At 32.0% G+C, this 20,644-nt stretch overlaps 2 protein-coding genes across 4 annotated transcripts in view; both read left to right on the top strand.

The window, feature by feature from the left end:
• Positions 1-13,072: 13,072 nt before the first annotated feature.
• On the top strand, positions 13,073-18,415 carry LOC108690776 (arg8-vasotocin receptor-like). 2 transcript variants are annotated; one of them, XM_018198247.1, is made up of 7 exons: positions 13,073-13,404; positions 13,496-13,822; positions 15,544-15,751; positions 16,389-16,483; positions 16,598-16,893; positions 17,259-17,399; positions 17,622-18,415. In XM_018198247.1, exons 2-7 carry the CDS (start codon positions 13,542-13,544, stop codon positions 17,717-17,719), a joined length of 1,119 nt encoding a protein of 372 aa, XP_018053736.1. In that variant the 5' UTR covers positions 13,073-13,404; positions 13,496-13,541; the 3' UTR covers positions 17,720-18,415. The 2 variants fall into 2 exon arrangements, with proteins under 2 accessions (XP_018053736.1, XP_018053735.1); XM_018198246.1 differs by having other exon boundaries at positions 13,073-13,822.
• A 185-nt stretch (positions 18,416-18,600) lies between these two features.
• Positions 18,601-20,644, top strand: part of LOC108690780 — a 7,023-nt gene continuing 4,979 nt past the window's right edge. For both annotated transcript variants that reach the window (XM_018198251.1, XM_018198250.1), the window contains exons 1-2: positions 18,601-19,058; positions 20,120-20,267. In XM_018198251.1, the coding sequence (XP_018053740.1) occupies positions 18,954-19,058; positions 20,120-20,267 (253 nt within the window). In that variant the 5' untranslated portion in view covers positions 18,601-18,953. The remainder of the gene's footprint in view (positions 19,059-20,119; positions 20,268-20,644) is intronic.

The raw sequence follows: 20,644 nt of genomic DNA, 5'->3' as shown, positions 1-20,644 counted from the left end.
TGACCCAAGATTTCGGGAAAAAAAAAGAATCATTTTGCCTCTATGATTTAAACAGGGCTTGTTTACTCGGATGTAAAAATAAGCCGCATCCAATTTAAATTAAAACTTAATCGGTCCGTAATGTCAACTTTGTTTCGTAGTGGTTCGTAGAATGTTTATGACATAGCTGTATTTAAGCTTACAAAGTCTGCCGTCTGTTGGTGAATTGAGAAAGTTGTTGGCGTCGAAAAAAAAGGATTATTATTTTAACCAGCTAAGAGATAATATTAACTTCTAAAATTTCTAGGTGCAACTTTCTATACTTTTTGAAATTTTTTCTTTGTTTTGTATATTATAATCTCGTATGCTATTATTTAATATATTATTAATATATAATAATTATACCAAAACGATATATTTTTTGTATATTCACTTTGTAGGCAAATTTAAATGTATTAAATATATATATATTGCAAATATATTAAATGTAATATATTAAAAATATATTAAATGTATTAAAACCGATCTAGTATTATAGTCTAGTATTATAGTAGTTAAAAATCTGTTCAAAAACGATTAAAATTAAAGATTTTTTTCTCGCACGATTGTGATATTGCCAATCGAGTCTCTGTCTCTATCGATTTCAGGTGCACCAGACAAGGCGATTAAAACTTTTTCAACGTCAGAGAGAAAATATTGACTCAATTACTGGAAAAGAGTTTCGCGCATGAAAATTTCCTTTAGAGGATAGCTATCGAGCAATTTCAACCACGTCACTGCGGATGCGCTCGCGGGTATTTACACAACGCAAAAATCTCAATAAATTCCACAAAGAAAACCTGGAAATAAAGCTTGAAAGTGAAAGATAATCATTGTTCGTAATGATACTCGCTGGCTTAGCTATGGTATCAAATTCTCATACATTTATGAGGCAATCTATACAGTTAGAAAAAAATGTGTTGAATTTAACGTAAATATAATAGCATGTCCGGTCTACTCAAATTTTTTAATTAATTTTATATAAGATGAATATATTAGAAGGTAACACAAATATTATGTAAGAGAATAAATACAAAGAAAGATAACATCGACAAACCGTAAAAGCATTATATTTTTTATTAGAAAATTAACATTTATGATATGTTATATTAACACGGATTTTATTCATTTGTCTTAGAATTTACGTTTTAAAACACATTATTTTTGTGTTACTTGTTCACTTACTCATAAATTGTGTTATTTTGACACTAAAAAAACATTGTATATTAATTTCACAAAAAATCTTTAAATAACATAATCACATTATGTTAAATTAATATTTGAATATGTTAAAAAATTCAACACAACAAAAACGTACGTAGACTGTTTCTAACACAAATACACATTTACTATGTATCAGAACCGTAAGCTTCTCTAAAGCGTACCAATTTTTATAAAAATTACATAACAAATTTTCTCAGAAAGACTTTTAATATGAAAACTTTTCTAAGAATTCAAAGAACATTAATTATAGAAACAGTAGTAGAATTATTTTGTATTAGTATTAAAACCAAAAATTTTGTAAAATTTTTAACATATCCTTGTATTAATTTAACGTAATGTGTTATTTGTATATTTTGTATTAAATTGATATTTAAGAATCTTTTCAGTGTTAAAATAATACAAGAGTAAGTAAAAAAAACAATTAAAATGAAAATAATGTTTTTTTATACGTATATGGAAAGAACGGTTTTGCTAAAGTATTTAAAAATTTAATTAGATACAGATCTGAATATAATTTTGTTTAAACAATTTGACTTTACGGACTTGTTCACTTTGAAACTAACTGCAAAAATGGATTGATTTACATTTTGACACACATAGAAATTAAAAATAATAAAATGTTAGTTCTAAGTCAAGAAATTGGATTACTATTGCTTCTTTAATATTTAACAATGTAAGTATATCGAAATATAAGACCAATTAAATATATTTAATGTAAAGATCAAAGAATTTTATGTCAAATTTTAGAAAAGTCAAATGCAGAGGAAGTTTTCATCTTGTGATAGCAATACAGAATTATGACGCGAGAAGCTGAGAAGGGTAATCGATGTATCTCTATAGAATCGGGACCGCATATCAACATACCGTTCACGTATACGTAAACGATAGTTTCATTGGATTGCATCGTTTTCGTGACTCTCATGGCTCTCATGCAAAGACTCAAAAGCGAAGCTCTCATTAATCGTTTCGTTCTTTCGGCTCGCGCCACGTCGACATCGTCGACGCTACGCGGAGCACGAATTTCGAAACGTGAGTATAATTTATCGCACTCATCCGTCACGCGACTTTCTCGGCCTTTTTCGCGACGCTTGTTAAGAACTACGGGTAAAATTGAGATGTGATTCTTATTTCATTTTTCCCTACAAACGCTTAAGCGTACTTAGCAGCACCGCGGCAACTTAATTTTTCCATCTCCCTTTCTTCCGCCTCCCCATCATCTCTCTTTCTTTCTCTTTGCTGGTACTTAAAAAATCTTACATAATGGAAGCTCTTAGGCGTTCTTAAGATCCGTAATGAGAGCGCCACACCTACTCGAAGTTCGCAAGAGATTCATTCAAAGTCGGCCACGGTCGTGTAATTAAATTTTAAAGAACGCCGGCTTACACCGTAATGTGAGCGGCCACCGCGTCGGATAATGTAAATGGCAGTACAACGACAGTAAAGTCGTCGTTTCGTATGTAAACATGTATTAGACCCTTACCACGTCGCCGGAACTTCAGCGAACAAACACGGCCATTGGATGGCTCAGTAAGTTCTTAATGAAGCTTAGGCTTGGATGTTCATTTTGCCCGTCCGTACTGGCTTCTTAGTGCATTTACGCCACAACGAGCGGACTCGCAGGTAATGGTTGCCAGTCTCTATCTTGCTACTCGTGACCCAAAAATGTGTATATACGGAATTGTTAATAGACGACCACCACTATTACTCGAGGGAACTTTCCTTCCGCAACTTTGTGGAAGCTGCATATGAGTAGCAATAATGCAGTACTGTCCACAGAGAGAGAGAGAGAGAGAGAGAGAGAGAGAGAGAGAATAGAAGATTATCGACCAAAAGTTTGCCAAAAGAACTTTAATCTTACAAGTTAGTAAAGGATAATATACATTAAATTAAGATATATGTTTATACGTAGAATCATTTTTACTTTCTTCTTTATTTTTTGCTTTTTTATAATTATAAATTAATGCTCAAGTTTCAAATTTTAAAAGATTCTAAATACATTCAGCTATATTTTTTTTACTGTTCCTTGGTATACAAATACTCATTTATCTGTGTTATATTTTCGAACAGCATCTAAACTAGTACTAATTGTGAGCAAGCTTGTGGTTCTCTCAGAGAAATGTGTGACATGATTCACTTCCTATTTCAACGGAACGCGAAAAAGGCAAAGTGTGTACATTCCGCGTGTGTTTTCAACCAAAGGTTTGTTCGACTGGCGCCGTTAGCTGGAAATTAAACGCTAACAGTATACGATAAAATTCCGCGGTCGACCATCGGGCGCTCGCATGCCGCCATAATTAGCTGATATATCGCGCAGTAGTTCGAAATTACGTAGAGGTGAACGGATGGCCGTTCGGTTCTCGTCGTTTTCCACTTTTTAGCAGGCGAGTTATATCGTCGCTCACTAACCATGTTTGCCGTTGCCTATGCCAGGATCTGCCAGCTGTTTGCGTTGTGCCGTGCAAGCCGCGCTACATCCATTAGTAACTTTATACTTAAATGCAATGAGGCGGCCGCGATGCAACTCCCATTGAGAGACGGTTCATCCCTTATTTGTGCCGGCCCTTATGTTGTCTCTGCGGTTACTTGTGGAAACTAGCCGCCTTTTCTTCATCTACCTCTCGCGGGACAAGCTCTTTTTTAATACAACTAAACTCGCGCGAACTTCAATTAACCCGGTTGACTTCCACGAGTTCTCCTGCGTAGAAATCTCAAATACAAAATGAAAAAAAAAACATTTTTTCTAGTCGTACTGTTTTCTCATTGTGCGAGCTGTGCTGACATTTATATGCATTGTATAAAGACATAAAAAAGTCATGATAAAATAAATCAAAATAAATCAAATTCATTAATTTAATAAATGAAGAATAATTTTTAAGGCTTTTTTGTAATTTTTTTCACTAATAAAAATAAACAATAACAAATGCTAGAAAGGTACTGTTCTAATACTGTATCTAATAAAAAAAAGATAAGAATATGTACAGATATTTAAGATGCGAATTAAAATCAAAACTTGTGTTATTCCAAAATTTAAAACATTTGCCTTTTTTTATAACAAAAATTATTATAATTCCGGTATTAATGCCGGACAATAAAATACAAAAATAAATTGTCTTTTTATTTAATATAAGATTGCAAATATGAAGACCACTAATTTAGAATTCTATGAACCTAAATAACACGATAACTAGATCTTATATTATTTCAAAATAAAATTAAAATAGTTTGGATATTTAATATTAAAGTCTGATATCGGTTTGATAATTATAGAAATATGACGATAAAGCAAATTAACTGTTCCAAGGGTATGATAAGATTAAATGTCACATTTTTATTATTATAGTATAGTGAATAATCTAGTAGAATCTGATAATAATTCGCAGGATAATATTGATAATAATTCGAAATCAAATTGTCATTGTCGGAGCACAAGTAAGTTTAACATAATTTCCACATCAAAATATCTATTGAAAATATCGATTAAGTATAATACAATTTTCTAGAAATAGTATGTCCTAAAAATCTATATAAATTTTATAATCTAATAAAATTTTCTTTTAAAAAGATATTAAATTTTTTACAGTTATAAATGTTTAAAGCGTGCTTTAACTAGTAAAATTTTTTGCTATTAGAAGAAATATAAATAACGAATATTCGAATAACGAAGTTTAAGACAGATGTTATTACTTTTTCAATTTGAAAAAGAGCAAATGCATTAAAAATAATAAAGATATTAAAAAATGTCAAATGCTCTGAAATATTTTATAGATACTTTTATGTTACTTGAGACATTACATCATATATGACATCAATTTATGAGTATAATAAATGCTTTCTATTTATCGTACCGAAGATATCGATGTGAGCCAACTCAAGTAGGCATCGTTAAAAGTCATGTAAATGAAGAGCATCCATTATATCATAAAATTTTTATAAGTACCTCTCTATCAAAGCCACGCGGATTTTTTCGGTCACGTAATAGTTTTCGACGGCAACGTAACGAGACAAAGGAGCAAAGGGAGCACAGAGAAAGATTATTAATCCCAATTGCAACAGAGCGCTTTCAGCAAATGGGATATCAAGTCACAATAAAGAGCTTAGTCATGCGTATTTTACATTTAGAGAACCCGGGCATGCAGCAAGCTTGAGGAAGAAGCTGGAGGAGGGTACACAAAAGAGCTAAATTATTTAACAAGATTTCAAGCCACGGTCGGAAGTTCCCTAGAAGTTCCCGTGTGTTTTGTTGCCCCATGCGGACTAAGCGTCCTGGGCTGCCTATTGCACGCTTAACAAGAGCAAGCCGTGCGCGCATATACATTTTTGTCTAGCTCGGGCAGAGAGTTTAATAGTGATGTGTCTGTCTGTTCCTGACTTGCGCGAGAAGCGTTGTCGTTTTAAAGTATACATACTTACGCATCTTGTCTTTGCGTTGCTTGGCGTTGCCTCGGCGCTGCGTAAACATTTGGAAAACTCGAGTTTAGGATGCTTTGAGAAATACTCTGACAAAATATCTTGATTATAACATTATTTCGTATATATGTAAAATTCTCTCTGTGTGCATTTTTTAATAAGATCGCGAGTTAAATTACAGATTTTAATACTTTACAAGTATCATAAATATTCAGAAAACTTAATGAACTTTAACAATGCTTGGTCATAATTATCTTCTTTTCTTACAGGAATTCAATTTAATACTAAAAGATAGTGATTAATTAGTTATTTTGAGTATTAAAAACACTGAACTACAATGCTTTTAATACTCAAAACAAGTAATTAATCACTATCTTCCAGTATTAAATTTCTATAAAAAGTTTATCAATGTAGCAAAATTAACAATATAAGTAATGTAACTTGAATAATAATTAATTCTATTGTTCTGATTAATGTTGATCTCATCCGTTTAATTTCCCCGTAGCAGTCGCGTCCGTGATAAACGCGAAAGAAATCGTACCGCGATTTACAATTAATTTCTTCGTTATCTGATTAAGACAGGTGCGAGAGAGAACTATTAGACCTTCGAAGACAGACAATTAAACCTCGGTTACTAAACCGGTTTTTGCCGAGTCCGGACGCCCGCGTCGCGTCGCGCCGCGCCGCGCCGCGCCGAGTCGTGCGAGTACGTCGTGGTCTGTCTAGAGAGCTTACGAAGCGCGAAATTGCAACGCTACATTTTCTTCGTCCGCTTCTTGCGTGCCTCGTTCCGGCAACACACAGTCGCATCCTCTTTAATTTTCCTTCCGAGCTGCTTTACACCGGGGCGTGAAATTCACAGTAACTTTGGCCAATTTAGTTGCCTCGCGTGTGAGCACGAGATCCGTCATCAACCGGAACGCGAATGTGCGCCCTCGCTATAAGCGTGCTCATTATTGTGCGGAGTCTCTCTCTCTATTGAATTTCGGTTAAAATTATTAAAATACGTCAAGTTAGCGCAGTTATCTAATTAGCCACGCCTCTCCCCTGTAACTCCGTGAAATCACGGTAACAGTATTCGAGCTTTACATTCGGCTAACAAATGTCACGTTTCTGCTTTGTTGTGCGTAAATGATACTTTCGTGTAATCCCCGTAAATGCTTTTAATTCTATCAATCGATATCTGCACAGACACCATTAATGCCTTAATAAAATAAAAACTTTGACTTTCTTTTTTTCTCTTTCTTTTTCTCGTGCAACTAACATCGGATGTAAATTTTTACATACTCCGTAAGTTACGTAATTAATTGTAAATACAAATTATCAAGATTGTAAAATATTTATTAATGGACAACAAATCTCTATTATAATTATGCCGCGCCATCCAAATTATTAATCGATCATTCAGTTTATGAATGCAATAATTATAATTATAATTCATTGTAATATGTTTATATAAATTAAATGTAATACATTCAAGGTTGTAAGATATTTTATTTACTAATAAATACAACAAATTGCTATTATTGTGCTATACAGATTATTAATCAATTGGTTTATGGATGCACACATTAATTTTGATTCATGATATACTTCAGCAGAAAAAAATGACGTTTTTTACTAAATTTTTAATTTTTAATTGATGATCAGATGTAAATTTTTAATATATACGTAATATGTATGTTAATATTTCCAAGTACGTAAATTAATTGTAATACACATATTTAAAATTATAAGATATCGGTTAATCGATAAATCGCTATATAATTATGCCATCCAGATTGTTAATCGATCATCCAATTTATATATATAATGATTATATATATGATGATTCTGAATCATAATATATTTCATCAGAAATATATACATTTACAAACCAGCGCCATAGTTATTCTGACGATCAATAATCGAGACGGTGGCACGAGAATACGCCTGCTTTATTATAATCTGTCTAACGATCATTTTGTACGTAGCCATCGTCGCAGCGCGATATTAATTCCAGTCTTCGTAATTAAAAGTTTTACCGGGAAATCGCGTATTGAGTACGCGAGCAAGTTCAATGGGGAGAATATAGACGAGAGCCTGTAGATTCCGAGGGATGGCAGACGAAAGCTTTAATATTAAACTGCACACACACACACACACACACACACACACACACACACACACACACACACACACACACACACACAGAGCCATCACGAGTCCGATCCGATCTCTTCTTTTATCTATCAATATTTGTCATTGTCTTTAATTCTCCTCCTCCACTGTCACCTTTACTACGTTCACGAATTTTCTCTTCCCGTATTTGCAATTAATTATGTCTTATGAAAATTCCAAGTCTCGAGTTACTCCACATGTACGCAATAGAAACATAAGAAAATATCAAGATAATTCGAAGATATATAAGTGAATCTTTTTAAAAAATCATAAAATGTCTATAATTTGCTTCGTGATTAAGGGTACTTAATCAGCCGATTAAGTATGTTAAAATGATCCTAAAATTCCTATTTAGTTATCACTATTATTTCAGATTTTTCACACGTATACTTTTAATTTTTTTTCCATAGGCACAATCGTTTAAACTAATTTAACTTTATAAAGATCATTAAAATCATCACAATTGATATTGAAAAAAGGATGATTATACAAATTTGAAATATAATAAAAGCCATTTTTTTTGTATTATTCTTTATATACCATCTTTATTTAAATCTTCTTTAATATTTGAGCAATTTATTCAAATTTTGTATCCAATCAAATAAACGTTAATTTCAAATGTGAAACTTTCTATTTCGAATTTAAACACATAGCTTATTTTTTGTGTCTGTACTTTATTAGTAACGAGGCAGATTATAAATTGCAACTTATCAAACTTATTCTTGTAAAAAAAGGGTATCTTGCATGCAGCAACACAAATCCTTAAGAGAAGAGAGCTGTAAGTCTCGCAAAATTCAAGGCGTTCTTACGAAAGAAAAATTCCAATGAAGTCCGACATCAAATTTATCAGACGCTTAACATTGTAATCTATACGAGTTACTCTGTTCATTTTTGCGCCCGTGATTTTTAAGTATCTCAGGCGACTACATAAAGAATAAAATAAAAAGAAAGAGAAAAGGGAAGAGAGTCGAAGTCCATACCAAAATATCGATTTAAACGGAATCTTTTTTGATACATCCTTCCATAATCCTTATAAGATGTACATGCGACACATAGAAATTTACTTTATGAAGCTTTTCCAACGCGTGCGTTGAGGTCATCACTTTCTCCCTTTATATCGACTAGCATGGTGCGCCTCCTACCGACGCTCATAACCCGTAATAATCAAGAACGATGTGGGGGCGACGAGCAACGTGACAATGATAAACGTCTTTATTTGCTGCGCCGGCGAAAAGACCGAGCCTGGCACGAGGCAGATCGGTTTTGCCGGTAGGAACGAAGAAATCTCTCTCTCTCTCTCTCTCTCTCTCTCTCTCTCTCTCTCTCTCTCCCCCCTCCCCTTTCTCTCTCTCTCTTCGGCAGTCGCAACGCAAAACGGAATGCCGACAATAGTAGAGTAAGTTATGAGAGTCAAACAACATCGATTGCCCCCCCTCTCCTCCTCTTCCTTCCGAGTGAATTACGTGCGACACCCGTCGAAACTGTCGAAAGGGATGCATCTTGATACATCGTAAGCAACGATGTAAACGGTTCTCAACGTTAACTATATTGTCGCAACTTCCAGCTGCGCCACGTTTCTGAGGAGTTGCATATATTACGGAAAATTAGTGGAATACAGAATATTTGAACGAATATTCTGATTACATTATTCTCTTTTTCTTAACTAGTGATTGTCGATGATGAATATTTATGGAGTCAAGCAGAGAAGAGCATTAAGAAATGCTGACATAAAATATATAAATATTGAACTTACAATCCTAGATCATATTATTAAATGTATTTTAGATTTTTTGATAGATTTATATTGAGCAGTCAGATTGACAATTATTTTTATTTTTGTATATTTAAAGTAGAATCTTTATTTGTTTGAACATTCTTAATTAATAAAAAAGCAATTTTGGTAGTATTTCAAATATTTATTTATTTTTGTAAAATAAAAGATACTTTTTGATATTATCTCTTTTAACAAGTATACTAATAATATGATCAAATATTATGTACCTATCATCCAGTTAATACCTATTAGAAATAATATTAATATTATAATTTCTCATTCAACAACGTAACTGTCGTGTAACACCATGTACTTTATTACATCTTTATTACATTTACATCGAGAGCGTGAAATTATAATATTAATATTATATGTTATTTTTACTTTGTGTCGACTAAAATAAGCGCTTAAGAGAAACTTCTACAATAATGATTACAATAATTATAAGATTAAGAGAGAAACTAGACTTTAAACGCGCACACAGAGCGAGTGTAATTACAATCTGCCAAGATCTTTCAGCTCATTCGATCGTCTCGCGACCTGTGGATCACATTCGCCTATTTAAGTGGACTGTTTAACAATTCAATGCCATACGTCGCATATACAGTTTGATCAAACAAACATCCGGAGCTGTCGCGATCACGCCCAGACCGCTCGACATTGTCGCTCGATCATTAACCGATGCACATGAACGCATTTACATCGAGATTGCATTTCGCTAATTAATTATACAGCCACAGCTATACAGTTGGCCGTGAGTCAATCATCGAGTCATGCTCGCGGGGTTGTCTCAGACGAATTAAAAAGCGCTGACAAAAAGATGTTGTGTTTCTTCAATTGAAAGCAAACAATAATATTGATTTTTTCTCATTGCGTAAAAAGAGTGAATAACTTTGACAAAAAAATAAGCCTATACTAATACATGTTTATTCACGCGAACATACTTGATAATAAACCTACAATTATCTTCTCCTAAAAAAAAAACTGACATATCAATGCAATATAATGCGCATTATTTTTTTGTGACGTAATAATATAGTTTTCTCGATATTTTTTTATTTCAGTCACGATAAATATATATTATACCCAAGAAATAATTATATGATTTTTTTATTGAATCGTTAGAAATTCAGTTACATGCATTTCAGTTCAGTTTTTCTGCATTTTTTTTCTTCATCGATGTTTAATATCTATTGTCTTGTAATGCTAGTGCCTTTTCCGTACAAAGTGCATCAACTTATAAATAATACACGATCACAGTGAAAAAGTCAATCAGGAATCCAATCATATTTCTTGCTGCGAGTCAAAATGCATTAGGAAGATTATCCCTTCATGCACCGGAGGACGATCATTTTTACGGAGCATTTCAATAAACCTTGATAAAAGGTTAAGATAAATAGTTGGTTCTAAAAAAAAGTTTAATGAGATTTGATATTGTAAATAATAACGGAGAGCGTTTTCAATGACTTATAGAAAGTCATTGCGCCATTGATGTGACATTGATGGTTTCTGTCAATAATATAATAGTTTGCGATAATAATTGTTAACGATAATTGCAATACTGAGAATCGTTAGTAGCAAATTGCTATGAACTGCAGGAATTAGAGGTCATACTATCGTAATTATCGTAAAAATGTTTGTTCCAATTGATAATATGAATAATTATAGACTTTAATAATTATAGACTTTACTTCCGTGCGCTTCGGAATAAATATCTTCAAGACGTATGCACAATAAAAAAATTTTGTATTTGTTAAAATTTTGTGTAGATTTTTTTAACATATCTGAGTGTTAGTTTAATATATTTATGACTGTGTTATAACATAATGTGATTATGTCATTTGAATATTATGTAAATTGATATTTTTACGTATCAGTATTTTTTAGTATCAAAATGACAATTTACAAATAAAAGAACAAATAATATAAAAATAATATATTTAAAAATTTTAAGATAAGTAAATAAAACTCATTAATTTAACATATCGTAAATGTTAATTTTACTGAAAAAATAAACTTTCTTACAGATTGTATCATGCTACATTTTTGGTATTAATTTTTTTACGCAATATTTGTTCTACATGTTCATCTTGTGTTAAATTAACGCAACCAGTGGATCGTTTGAGATATTTGAAATTCAACACAAATTTTCCAATCACATAGAAAGATTATAGATCGAATCTACGAATCGTATATTAGAATTCAAAGAGATAATATACTAGAATAAATTGAATCTTTGCGAGAGAAACGATTATTTTAAAAGAAAATACGTTCAATATGAATGTAAAAATATTTTGTTTGCCAAATTTGTAAAGTAGTTATGTGGGCAAGTTTTTGGAATCTAAATTTGGTAGGAAAAAAACAGGCAGTAAAATAACACGCAGGTGCAGTGAAGTTCGTCGATAAACTAGAATCGATTAGACTTCATCTAAAAGCAAAAAAATATTTTATTGACTTTTGTTATTTACTGATCTTATTGATTTAAGCAAAAATCAATAAAGCGCCATTAAATTTTTCAAGATGATTTGTTAATCAGTACGAAAGAAATTCATGATTCGTACTGATCTCTTTAATTGATTAAATTATTTATCATGATTTTCTACAGATATCAATAGTTAATAAAGTTAATTGCCTATTTATATTTGTATTATTATTATTATTATTTCATATTATAACCGTATTTCTTGGATATTTCAGTCTTATTTACGCAATCGATATATATGGACGATGATATTGCAATGCATCATTTTCATAATTGTTAAGCTCGTTTAGTATAACATTCTCGCATTACACGCTACTACTACACGCAATGATTCTATATAGATTACTGATATAAAGTCGAAGATTTCCCGTCCATTTACACAACAGAATAATTTTGCTTTAAATTATTGTCCTTTTCAAAATAAAATATCGACAACTCGCGGAAGTTTCGATATGAAACGATTTACGTGCAATTGACGTCAAAATAGTTAAAAATATCGAGATGCTTTTTTTAATATAAATAAGAGAAAGAATCCTATATTTGATCAAAGCGAATTTCGGTGCTTAATAATCCTATAAGTATTTTAATATATTTTTCAGTTCTGTTAAATTCATTGTGTCAAATTATACCCACTATTTAAGTTATTTTTAATCATTCCTATAAGTCAATGACTGCTTCTATACAATATGTTGTCCATTTACAATTTAACTCAAGAAATTCATAAACTGAAGTTGAAAGTATATTACAAATTAGCTTTCTTTAGTGACTCTCGGAATATTGAATATAATAAGGAAATTTATATGTATAAGGAAATTTATATAATTTTTGAATTTATTCAATGAATCATTAAAAAAAAAAATCTTAATTATAAACAAGTGTAAAATCGCTACCATCATAATCGCAACAATCATAATCTTATACTCTTATCACGTGACACTGTTTTTCCTCGGATTTTTCCAGTTGGACTCGATATTTCCACTGTACCTTGATCGATTCGTGGTGAGAGACGCGACGCGATCGGGTCGAGTGCAGTGTCAACATTGTCTCTCGTATCAATGGTTCCATTTATGCTTTTGTGGTAATCGCGCTAATTACGTCGAAGTCCTTCGCCAATTTCATATCTCATCCAATCGCATTTCTCTCCCCGCGTTGTGAAACTGTAATTCCAAATGTTAAACTATTCGATTAGCGCACTTTCGCGATGCCCGATATACGACAAGTTCAGAAGAAGCATTTCGTATTGTCGTGTCGAAGAACAAGCATTGTCACGTTAGCGCTACCGGAAATCGGTATGAATATTCAACCGCCACCCGAGTTTCGCATCGCACGCTCGTAACAGGTACGGATTCATACGAAATTCTCTTTTCTTTTCCTCTTTTTTCTCTCTTCTTTTTTTTCCTTCGTCTGGGTGAGGATTATCTGAATGACAGAACGGCGGGTCGAGAGGACCGCGTGTGAAAGGATTGTCCTGGAAATATGTCACACGATCTGAACTCCTCGTCGTCCTCGGAGCTGCCGTTGGACGACGATGCGAGAGACGAGTATCTCGCCAGGTGGGAAATCGCGGTGCTGACCAGCATATTCCTCATCACGATCATCGGTAATGTCTTGGTTCTGTTGGCTCTTTACGCTCGGCGACGTTATCAACGACGAAAGTTCACCAGGATGTACTTTTTTATCATGCACTTAAGCGTGGCCGATTTGTTGACGGGTTTGTTCGATGTTCTGCCGCAGCTCGCCTGGGACATAACGTTCAGGTAATCTGCGCAGTCATTCCAACTAACCTTATGACTTTTTTAATGAGTTTTTATTAACCAGTAAATTTTCATTTTACACCGAAGACGGCAATAGCAACGAAATCGAGAAGTATGAGCGCATTTGTTTGTCTGTAACAACTACGATGTTAATCATGATAGCCTTTTGATATCGTTTTTTTTATTCATCAGTTATTTTATTTAGACCCGATTGCACCAACATTACTTTGACTTTTAGCGAGACTTAAAACGTTTTTTCTCTCTTTTTAAAAACGAGACAAAGAGGAAGAGTTTTAACTTCGCTTAAAATCAAAGTAATGTTGGTATAATTGGGCCTTAGACACATGAAAATAGTATTAATCCTTCACTACAAGCTATGAAAGTTATATCTAAGTTTTAAAGTGCTCTGTTTAAAATATAGAATGTAAGTGACTATTACTTTATAGCGATTGATAGAGGAACTTCAAAGTTCTTTTATTTACAATTTAGAATTTCATCAATCGTACAGATTGCACCAATCTGCAATCATCTAAAATTTTTCACTTCGAGCCCAAATGACTCATTGCTGTCGTTGTTGATGTAGCCCAGAATTAAATATCAGAATGTAATATTTTACTCTCTATCTAAAATAATTATTATCCTATTACTCGAATGTAGATGTTTGAATTACTTGTAATAGTTGCTTAAGAAATTTCACAAAAAATTAATCACAGAATGTAACAGAATTTATCGAAATTATTTATCGAAAATTATATGTGTAACTTTCACATATTTGTTATAAATTTAATATTTTTATAATTTTACGCGATAAAAATATTATATATACTACAAAACTTTAGGAACAAGAAAAATAATCTTAAAATTAAATTACTTTTTAATTTTGATAATAGAATATTAATTGGTTTACACACATTCATACAATAGACAGATTTTTTCGATTTTTAACGGTATTTTTCGCGAAAAATATTTTTCAGAGCTAACAAAAGAAATTGAAGTAGATAAATAATGGGCTAAATAAATAAATAAAAGAATAATAGAAAGATAAATTTAGTATTCATAGCTTTAAATCGTATATATAGAAAAATATATTTTGTGTGTGTGTGTGTGTGTGTGTGTGTGTGTGTGTGTGTGTGTGTGGTGTGGTGTGTGTGTGTGTGTGTAATACTGTATATAATGACGGAAACGAATCAGAATCTTTCTTGAGTTAAGTTTAATCACTGTCGCGATTGACAGCGAATAACCATCTTAAAGTTCTGAAATCAGGACAGACTTTAAGAAAAACAGTATAAGCGGATACACCTTATATTTTCCCCAGCATAATCGTGTATATTGACACTTTGATTGATGTTAGGAAATTATATTTACTCATCAAGATATGATGTATGATAGGATTAATCGAGATTAGAGCTTCTAACATTTGCAAGCAACAGCCTACTATCTGTTATTTTAAGAATACTATCTGTTATTTTAAGTATCAAAAACTTATCGTAAAAAAGTTTTTCACAAAAATAAACTTGTTAAAATTTTGATATAATAATCTTGAGAAATAAATAACAATCTGTATGTATAATACGATAATAAGTGATAATTGATTTTTAAAATACAAATTTCCAAGTACAATTTTAAGAAATATTCTAAAAATTTGAAACTCGCAGAAATCTGTTCTCATCAAGTATGGCGATATAAACGATCCGATTAAACAAAATTGACTGTACGGCGGTCAGATTTCAGGGTGGTGCAGTGCTCTGCAAACTGATCAAGTTCGGACAGCCATTCGGCCTGTATCTCAGTTCCTATATCCTGACGGTGACCGCGATAGACAGATATCATGCCATTTGCCATCCCTTCAGTTACTGTAGTGTCACATCTCGAAGATCGAAAATGATGGTGTACGGGACATGGATGCTCGCTGCTATGCTGTGCGTACCGCAGGTCCGTTGAAAATTTAATTTGCTGTCTCTCTGCTTCCCCGCGAGACGTATCTTACTCGCGCGATTCACTTTGCCACATGCGAAAGGTGGACCAGCTTACTTGAGATATTAATTTTTATCCTATACAGACAGCGAAAATAAATCTAATTGTGCTGATTAATTGTGCTGACGTTAATTTGCACAGAAAGAAATGGTTTTATTAAATCTAAAAAAATTTATCTAAAAAAATTCAACTGAATACAGATCTGCAAATAATTTCATTGGACTAGCAAAATAATTATATAAGAAATTTAAGTATAATAAATAATGTTGCAAAAAGTTTTAACATTCTAATAACCGGTTTGAACAATCTACATAATTATTTTGATATAAAACAAAATTATTTTCAGATTTATATCTAATTGTTGAAATTTTTAAATAACTTTGACAAAACTGTTTTTCTATGTACTAGCATGTTAATTATTTGAGACTTGTCGCTTATAAATGTCAATGTATTTATAAGCGACAAGCATATTTTGTACTTAATAAATTTCTTGATATTTTTGGTAAACGTATCTTTAGCGTAACCATCGGACAATCGTAAACGTCAATGCGTTTCTTATTACAAATTACAAATCTCTTTCATTCAATAATTTTAGATTTTTATATTCTCATACATGGAAATATCGCCCGGCGTTTGGGAGTGTTGGGCCACCTTCTACCTAAAATATGGCGAGAGAGCCTATATTACTTGGTAATATCCATTTATATATATTTTTTCATTAAAAAATATCTTATTTTTATATAACATAACATTTAATAACATTAATAGATTTAAGTGTTGTGAGATGTCTGGATTCAATTATAGGTACAGTGTTATGCAATTCTTATTACCCTTCATAGTGCTCGTATATACCTACACGAGAATATGCATATCGATATGGAGAAGTAGTAAATTATCGGGACTCATTGATCTCAAAAAAAGCAACAAAGTCAGTTTCTGTCAGCGAAATCGAGATCCCCTTATCTCTAAAGCAATGATCAACACTGTAAAACAAATGATTGTTGTGGTTATTTTATACATCGTCACCAATACCCCGTTTATCGGATGCGAGCTATGGGCAACGTGGGATCCTAAAGCTTCCACTTCGCCATTTTTTACCGGTAAATATTCTATCAAAGGATAGTGATAAATAATAGTACATATCGTAATAAGATAAATAAAAAAGTATAAAATAATATTAACTTCACTTTCATTGTTATTGATACATTTCAGTAATTCGAAAATTATTATTCTTTCAGTCACAGTATAATTGGTTACAATTCATAACACTTATAATAAAGTTAATTTGTTATTATGTATGTCGTTTCTTAATTTATATTATTATTATAGATATGTGTTAATAAGCAAAAAAAAGATAGCGGAGTCATCTGTATTTATTTTTCGGATCTAATGTTTCTGTAATATTTCCTTAAGGTATTAAATTATTTATTAATTCTTATCTCATTGTATGCATCATAACTTGCAGGAGCTGCTTTCACTATTCTAAGTCTCCTAAATAGTCTCACGAGTTGCGTTAATCCTTGGATTTACTTTGCATTTAACAAGGAATTACGTGTGGCGTTGACATGCTTTTTCTGCAGAAAGAAAGATTATTCGTTGACTTATGGTAATCATAATCTTTCACTATTCTCTCTCTCTCTCTCTCTCTCTCTCTCTCTCTCTCTCTCTCTCTCTCTCTCTATCTATCTATCTATCTATCTATCTATCTATCTATCTATCTATCTATCTTATCTATCTATCTATCTTTCTCTCATGTATGTATTTGTATTACCGTCAAATATTTGGACAAGAAATATAAACGTTATATTTATATGCCATTTTCTTTCAGATATAGATGCACGTCAGAATGCGTCGGATGTGCCCTCTTCAACATCGTCGTTTATTTCTAGAATCTCGCGACTTGCGAGTTCAAAGATATTCGGGTAAAGTGGAAATAAAACAAAGTTTGCATTTTGAGGAGGACTGTTTTGAATATAAAGAATACACCGAGAAAATATAGTTGATGCATATATACATTTCGCAGACGTGTAAATGTGTTTGGTGCAACAATGTCGGCGCGCGTGCAACTTCTTTCCGCAAGAACTCTTTATTTAATAAAAATTATTTATTAAGAATCTATTAAAAAGTACCTATGAAAGAACTCTTTTACAGAAATATTTTAAGAAATACAGCTAGCGATATAGATTAAATATTCACTGTCACGCGAATTTCGATCGCTTAAAAATATAAAGACAACATTCGACTTCGCGTATCTGTTTTATGACTGACGAAAGCACAATTTCAAATTTCTTTTCCCCTCGTATTCGTAATTCTCGTCGCATCTCCGCCTATGGTGCGTCATCCTTTACGATCTGTTATACTTGCACAGTTCCACCTCATTAGTATTTCCATCGGTCGGGCGTCTATTATGTTCCGATGTTTGTACTCCCATTTTTATCCCGATCATCCCAGAGACTCTCATACTTATGCTAATATTATACACCAGGTATGGATATCTTGACAGCATTCTATTTAATTTCTTTTGGAGGTACAAATAACTTTTTTAAAAAATGTTTTTTATTCTGCAAGCGTCAAACACAGTTGAGAGTGAAATTTCTTCTCAACAAATTAAATTGTTGCTAACCGAGTCACAAATAATTAACATCAATTTTCCAATTCTGATCGTTGATTTAAACTAAACAAATTGTATATATAATATGCGACATAAATAATTTCGTGTAAAAATCTTATATAAACATTATTGCAAAAATTAGCTTAATATATTGTAAAAAAATAATGGTTATTTGATATAATTATTTACAAATTTTTGCGAGCGTTTTCTTATTATTATAATAATAATTTTCTAATTCTCTATTTTATATACATGATACTCAAATACTCTGTTAAAAACACTATACTTGTGATACTTTAGGCAGGGCTCACATGATATTTGATACACTCCTCTCTCTTCTTGATTGCGACAAACTGAGAACCTCTGGCGCGGAACACCTGAATACTTAATAAACGGATAAAATTAACATTAATAACGACTGTCTGTGGCTGATCCACATCTTATCCGAGGACAAACGTGGCCGCTAGACCCACGTGATAAACGCCTTACGATACTTCATCGAGAAGGGCGAACCGTCAGTTTTTCACATCGTTTCTCTTCGATACGTCGATGGGTGATATCAGGGTTAACGAGGACGTGCCGTTTGTGCTAGATCGGGTGTCCGCGATGGAACAAAATTCAGAGGAATATCGCGCCGAGCCGGTGAAGAACGAGGTAGAAGCAATCGAAGTGATGCGACACTACCGCAAAAATGTAACACCATAATATTGCTCGATAATGCAACTGAACCATTATCTTTTTTACTTATTTACTTCGTGCACAAATGTAGGCCGATGTGAAACTTTTGTAACATAAAAGATTCTTTTATATTACAAAATACACTCTATGGTATTTTGGATCCAGAAATTCTTATGTATTTTACATTTTGAGAAACGTGTCTTTAGTCTCGCAAAATAAAATAATAATATACATTACACCGCTCAAAAGTTTTACTACACTTTCTATTTATGAATATTTTGTAAAATATAAATATAGTTTACATGCATTATTGTTTAATTCATTATTACATATTTTACTAAAATTAGAAAAAACTTTTTTTTCAGACTTTTTACTTCTTTAAACTTCTTCTTAGGTTTTATAAGAAACCAAATTTTCTCTTGACATTTTATCGATAGTCTTCAAGTTTCTTAATTAAAGACTTGTGTTTAAGTCTGGCACTTAATTTCTGCGAGAATAAATTGTTTCCATTTTCTTATTGTTAGTTATCATGATATCCAAATATTTATTGATGTTTAGTACAAAATTTGAAATTGATATTTCCTTCAATCAATACAATACATAATATTTGTCTATTTGAGAAATTTACTTATAATTTCTATTTATAATTATTTTTCACAATTCTATTGAATATTTCGTGATAATAATTGATAATAAGAGAGTATATCATATTATAATTGTATCTTTTACAAAAATAGAATGTTTTATGTTGCAAAAACATAAAACGTACTAAAACTATTGAATGTTAGTGTACTTTGAGTCTTATATATTTTATGTTCATTTTTTAATCTGTCCATTATCTTCTAATTTTTCAATTTAAGATACTACTAGGACGATTTGAAACTTATTTTACAACGCTTTATTCACGACAAATATTTTAGTGACGCATTTATTTCCGTATCGCGCTTATTTCGATCAATGGGGAGAGAATTAGCGCGTTAAGAAATCATATTCAACAATTGAAAAATAGCTAGAAAAAAAGCAAATTTATATTCCAGTCTGAAAACGAGAGTAACGACGAAGATTATGCTCATTCGCCGGTGTTATTAGATCTAGATGAAAATTTAAAACAGCAAAAAGCAGCGAATCGGGAAGCAAACTCACCGAGTTGCATAGTGCATCAACAGGATCAAGGATTGACACCAGGTATGCAAAGGAGGTATTTTGAACTTTTATATTAGAATACAAAAAAAAAGCTACTCATTCTTATTACATTAAATCTACAGGGAAAGGATGATTTTGCTGAAAGATCTAAAATTTTGCTAGATACAAATCTGAAAATAATTTTGTTAGACCATGAAAATAATTATATTGGAAATTAAAAATGATGAATAATCCTCCAAAAACTTTGATTTTCTAGCAATAAGTTTCCAACAAATTTGTTTTGATAGTTGAACAAAATTATTTTCAGATCTATAGCATTAGCAAAATTTTAGATCTTTCAGCAAAATCGTTCAAATTCTTTCTATATATAGTTCCCCATTTATTAAATCATTGGAGTAATTGCTCGATTTTATATATAT

Source organism: Atta colombica, unplaced genomic scaffold, assembly GCF_001594045.1.
Source record: "Atta colombica isolate Treedump-2 unplaced genomic scaffold, Acol1.0 scaffold351, whole genome shotgun sequence".
Classification (NCBI taxonomy): Eukaryota; Metazoa; Arthropoda; class Insecta; order Hymenoptera; family Formicidae; genus Atta; species Atta colombica.
This window is presented reverse-complemented; position numbering and strand designations above follow the sequence as displayed.

Excerpts from the sequence above, each read along its gene's own strand:
- LOC108690776 (XM_018198247.1), top strand. The coding sequence starts at position 13,542 with ATGTCACACGATCTGAACTCCTCGTCGTCCTCGGAGCTGCCGTTGGAC. Across the intron at positions 13,823-15,543 it reads GCCTGGGACATAACGTTCAG|ATTTCAGGGTGGTGCAGTGC; the intron begins GTAATCTGCGCA and ends TACGGCGGTCAG. Across the intron at positions 16,894-17,258 it reads CACTTCGCCATTTTTTACCG|GAGCTGCTTTCACTATTCTA; the intron begins GTAAATATTCTA and ends CATAACTTGCAG.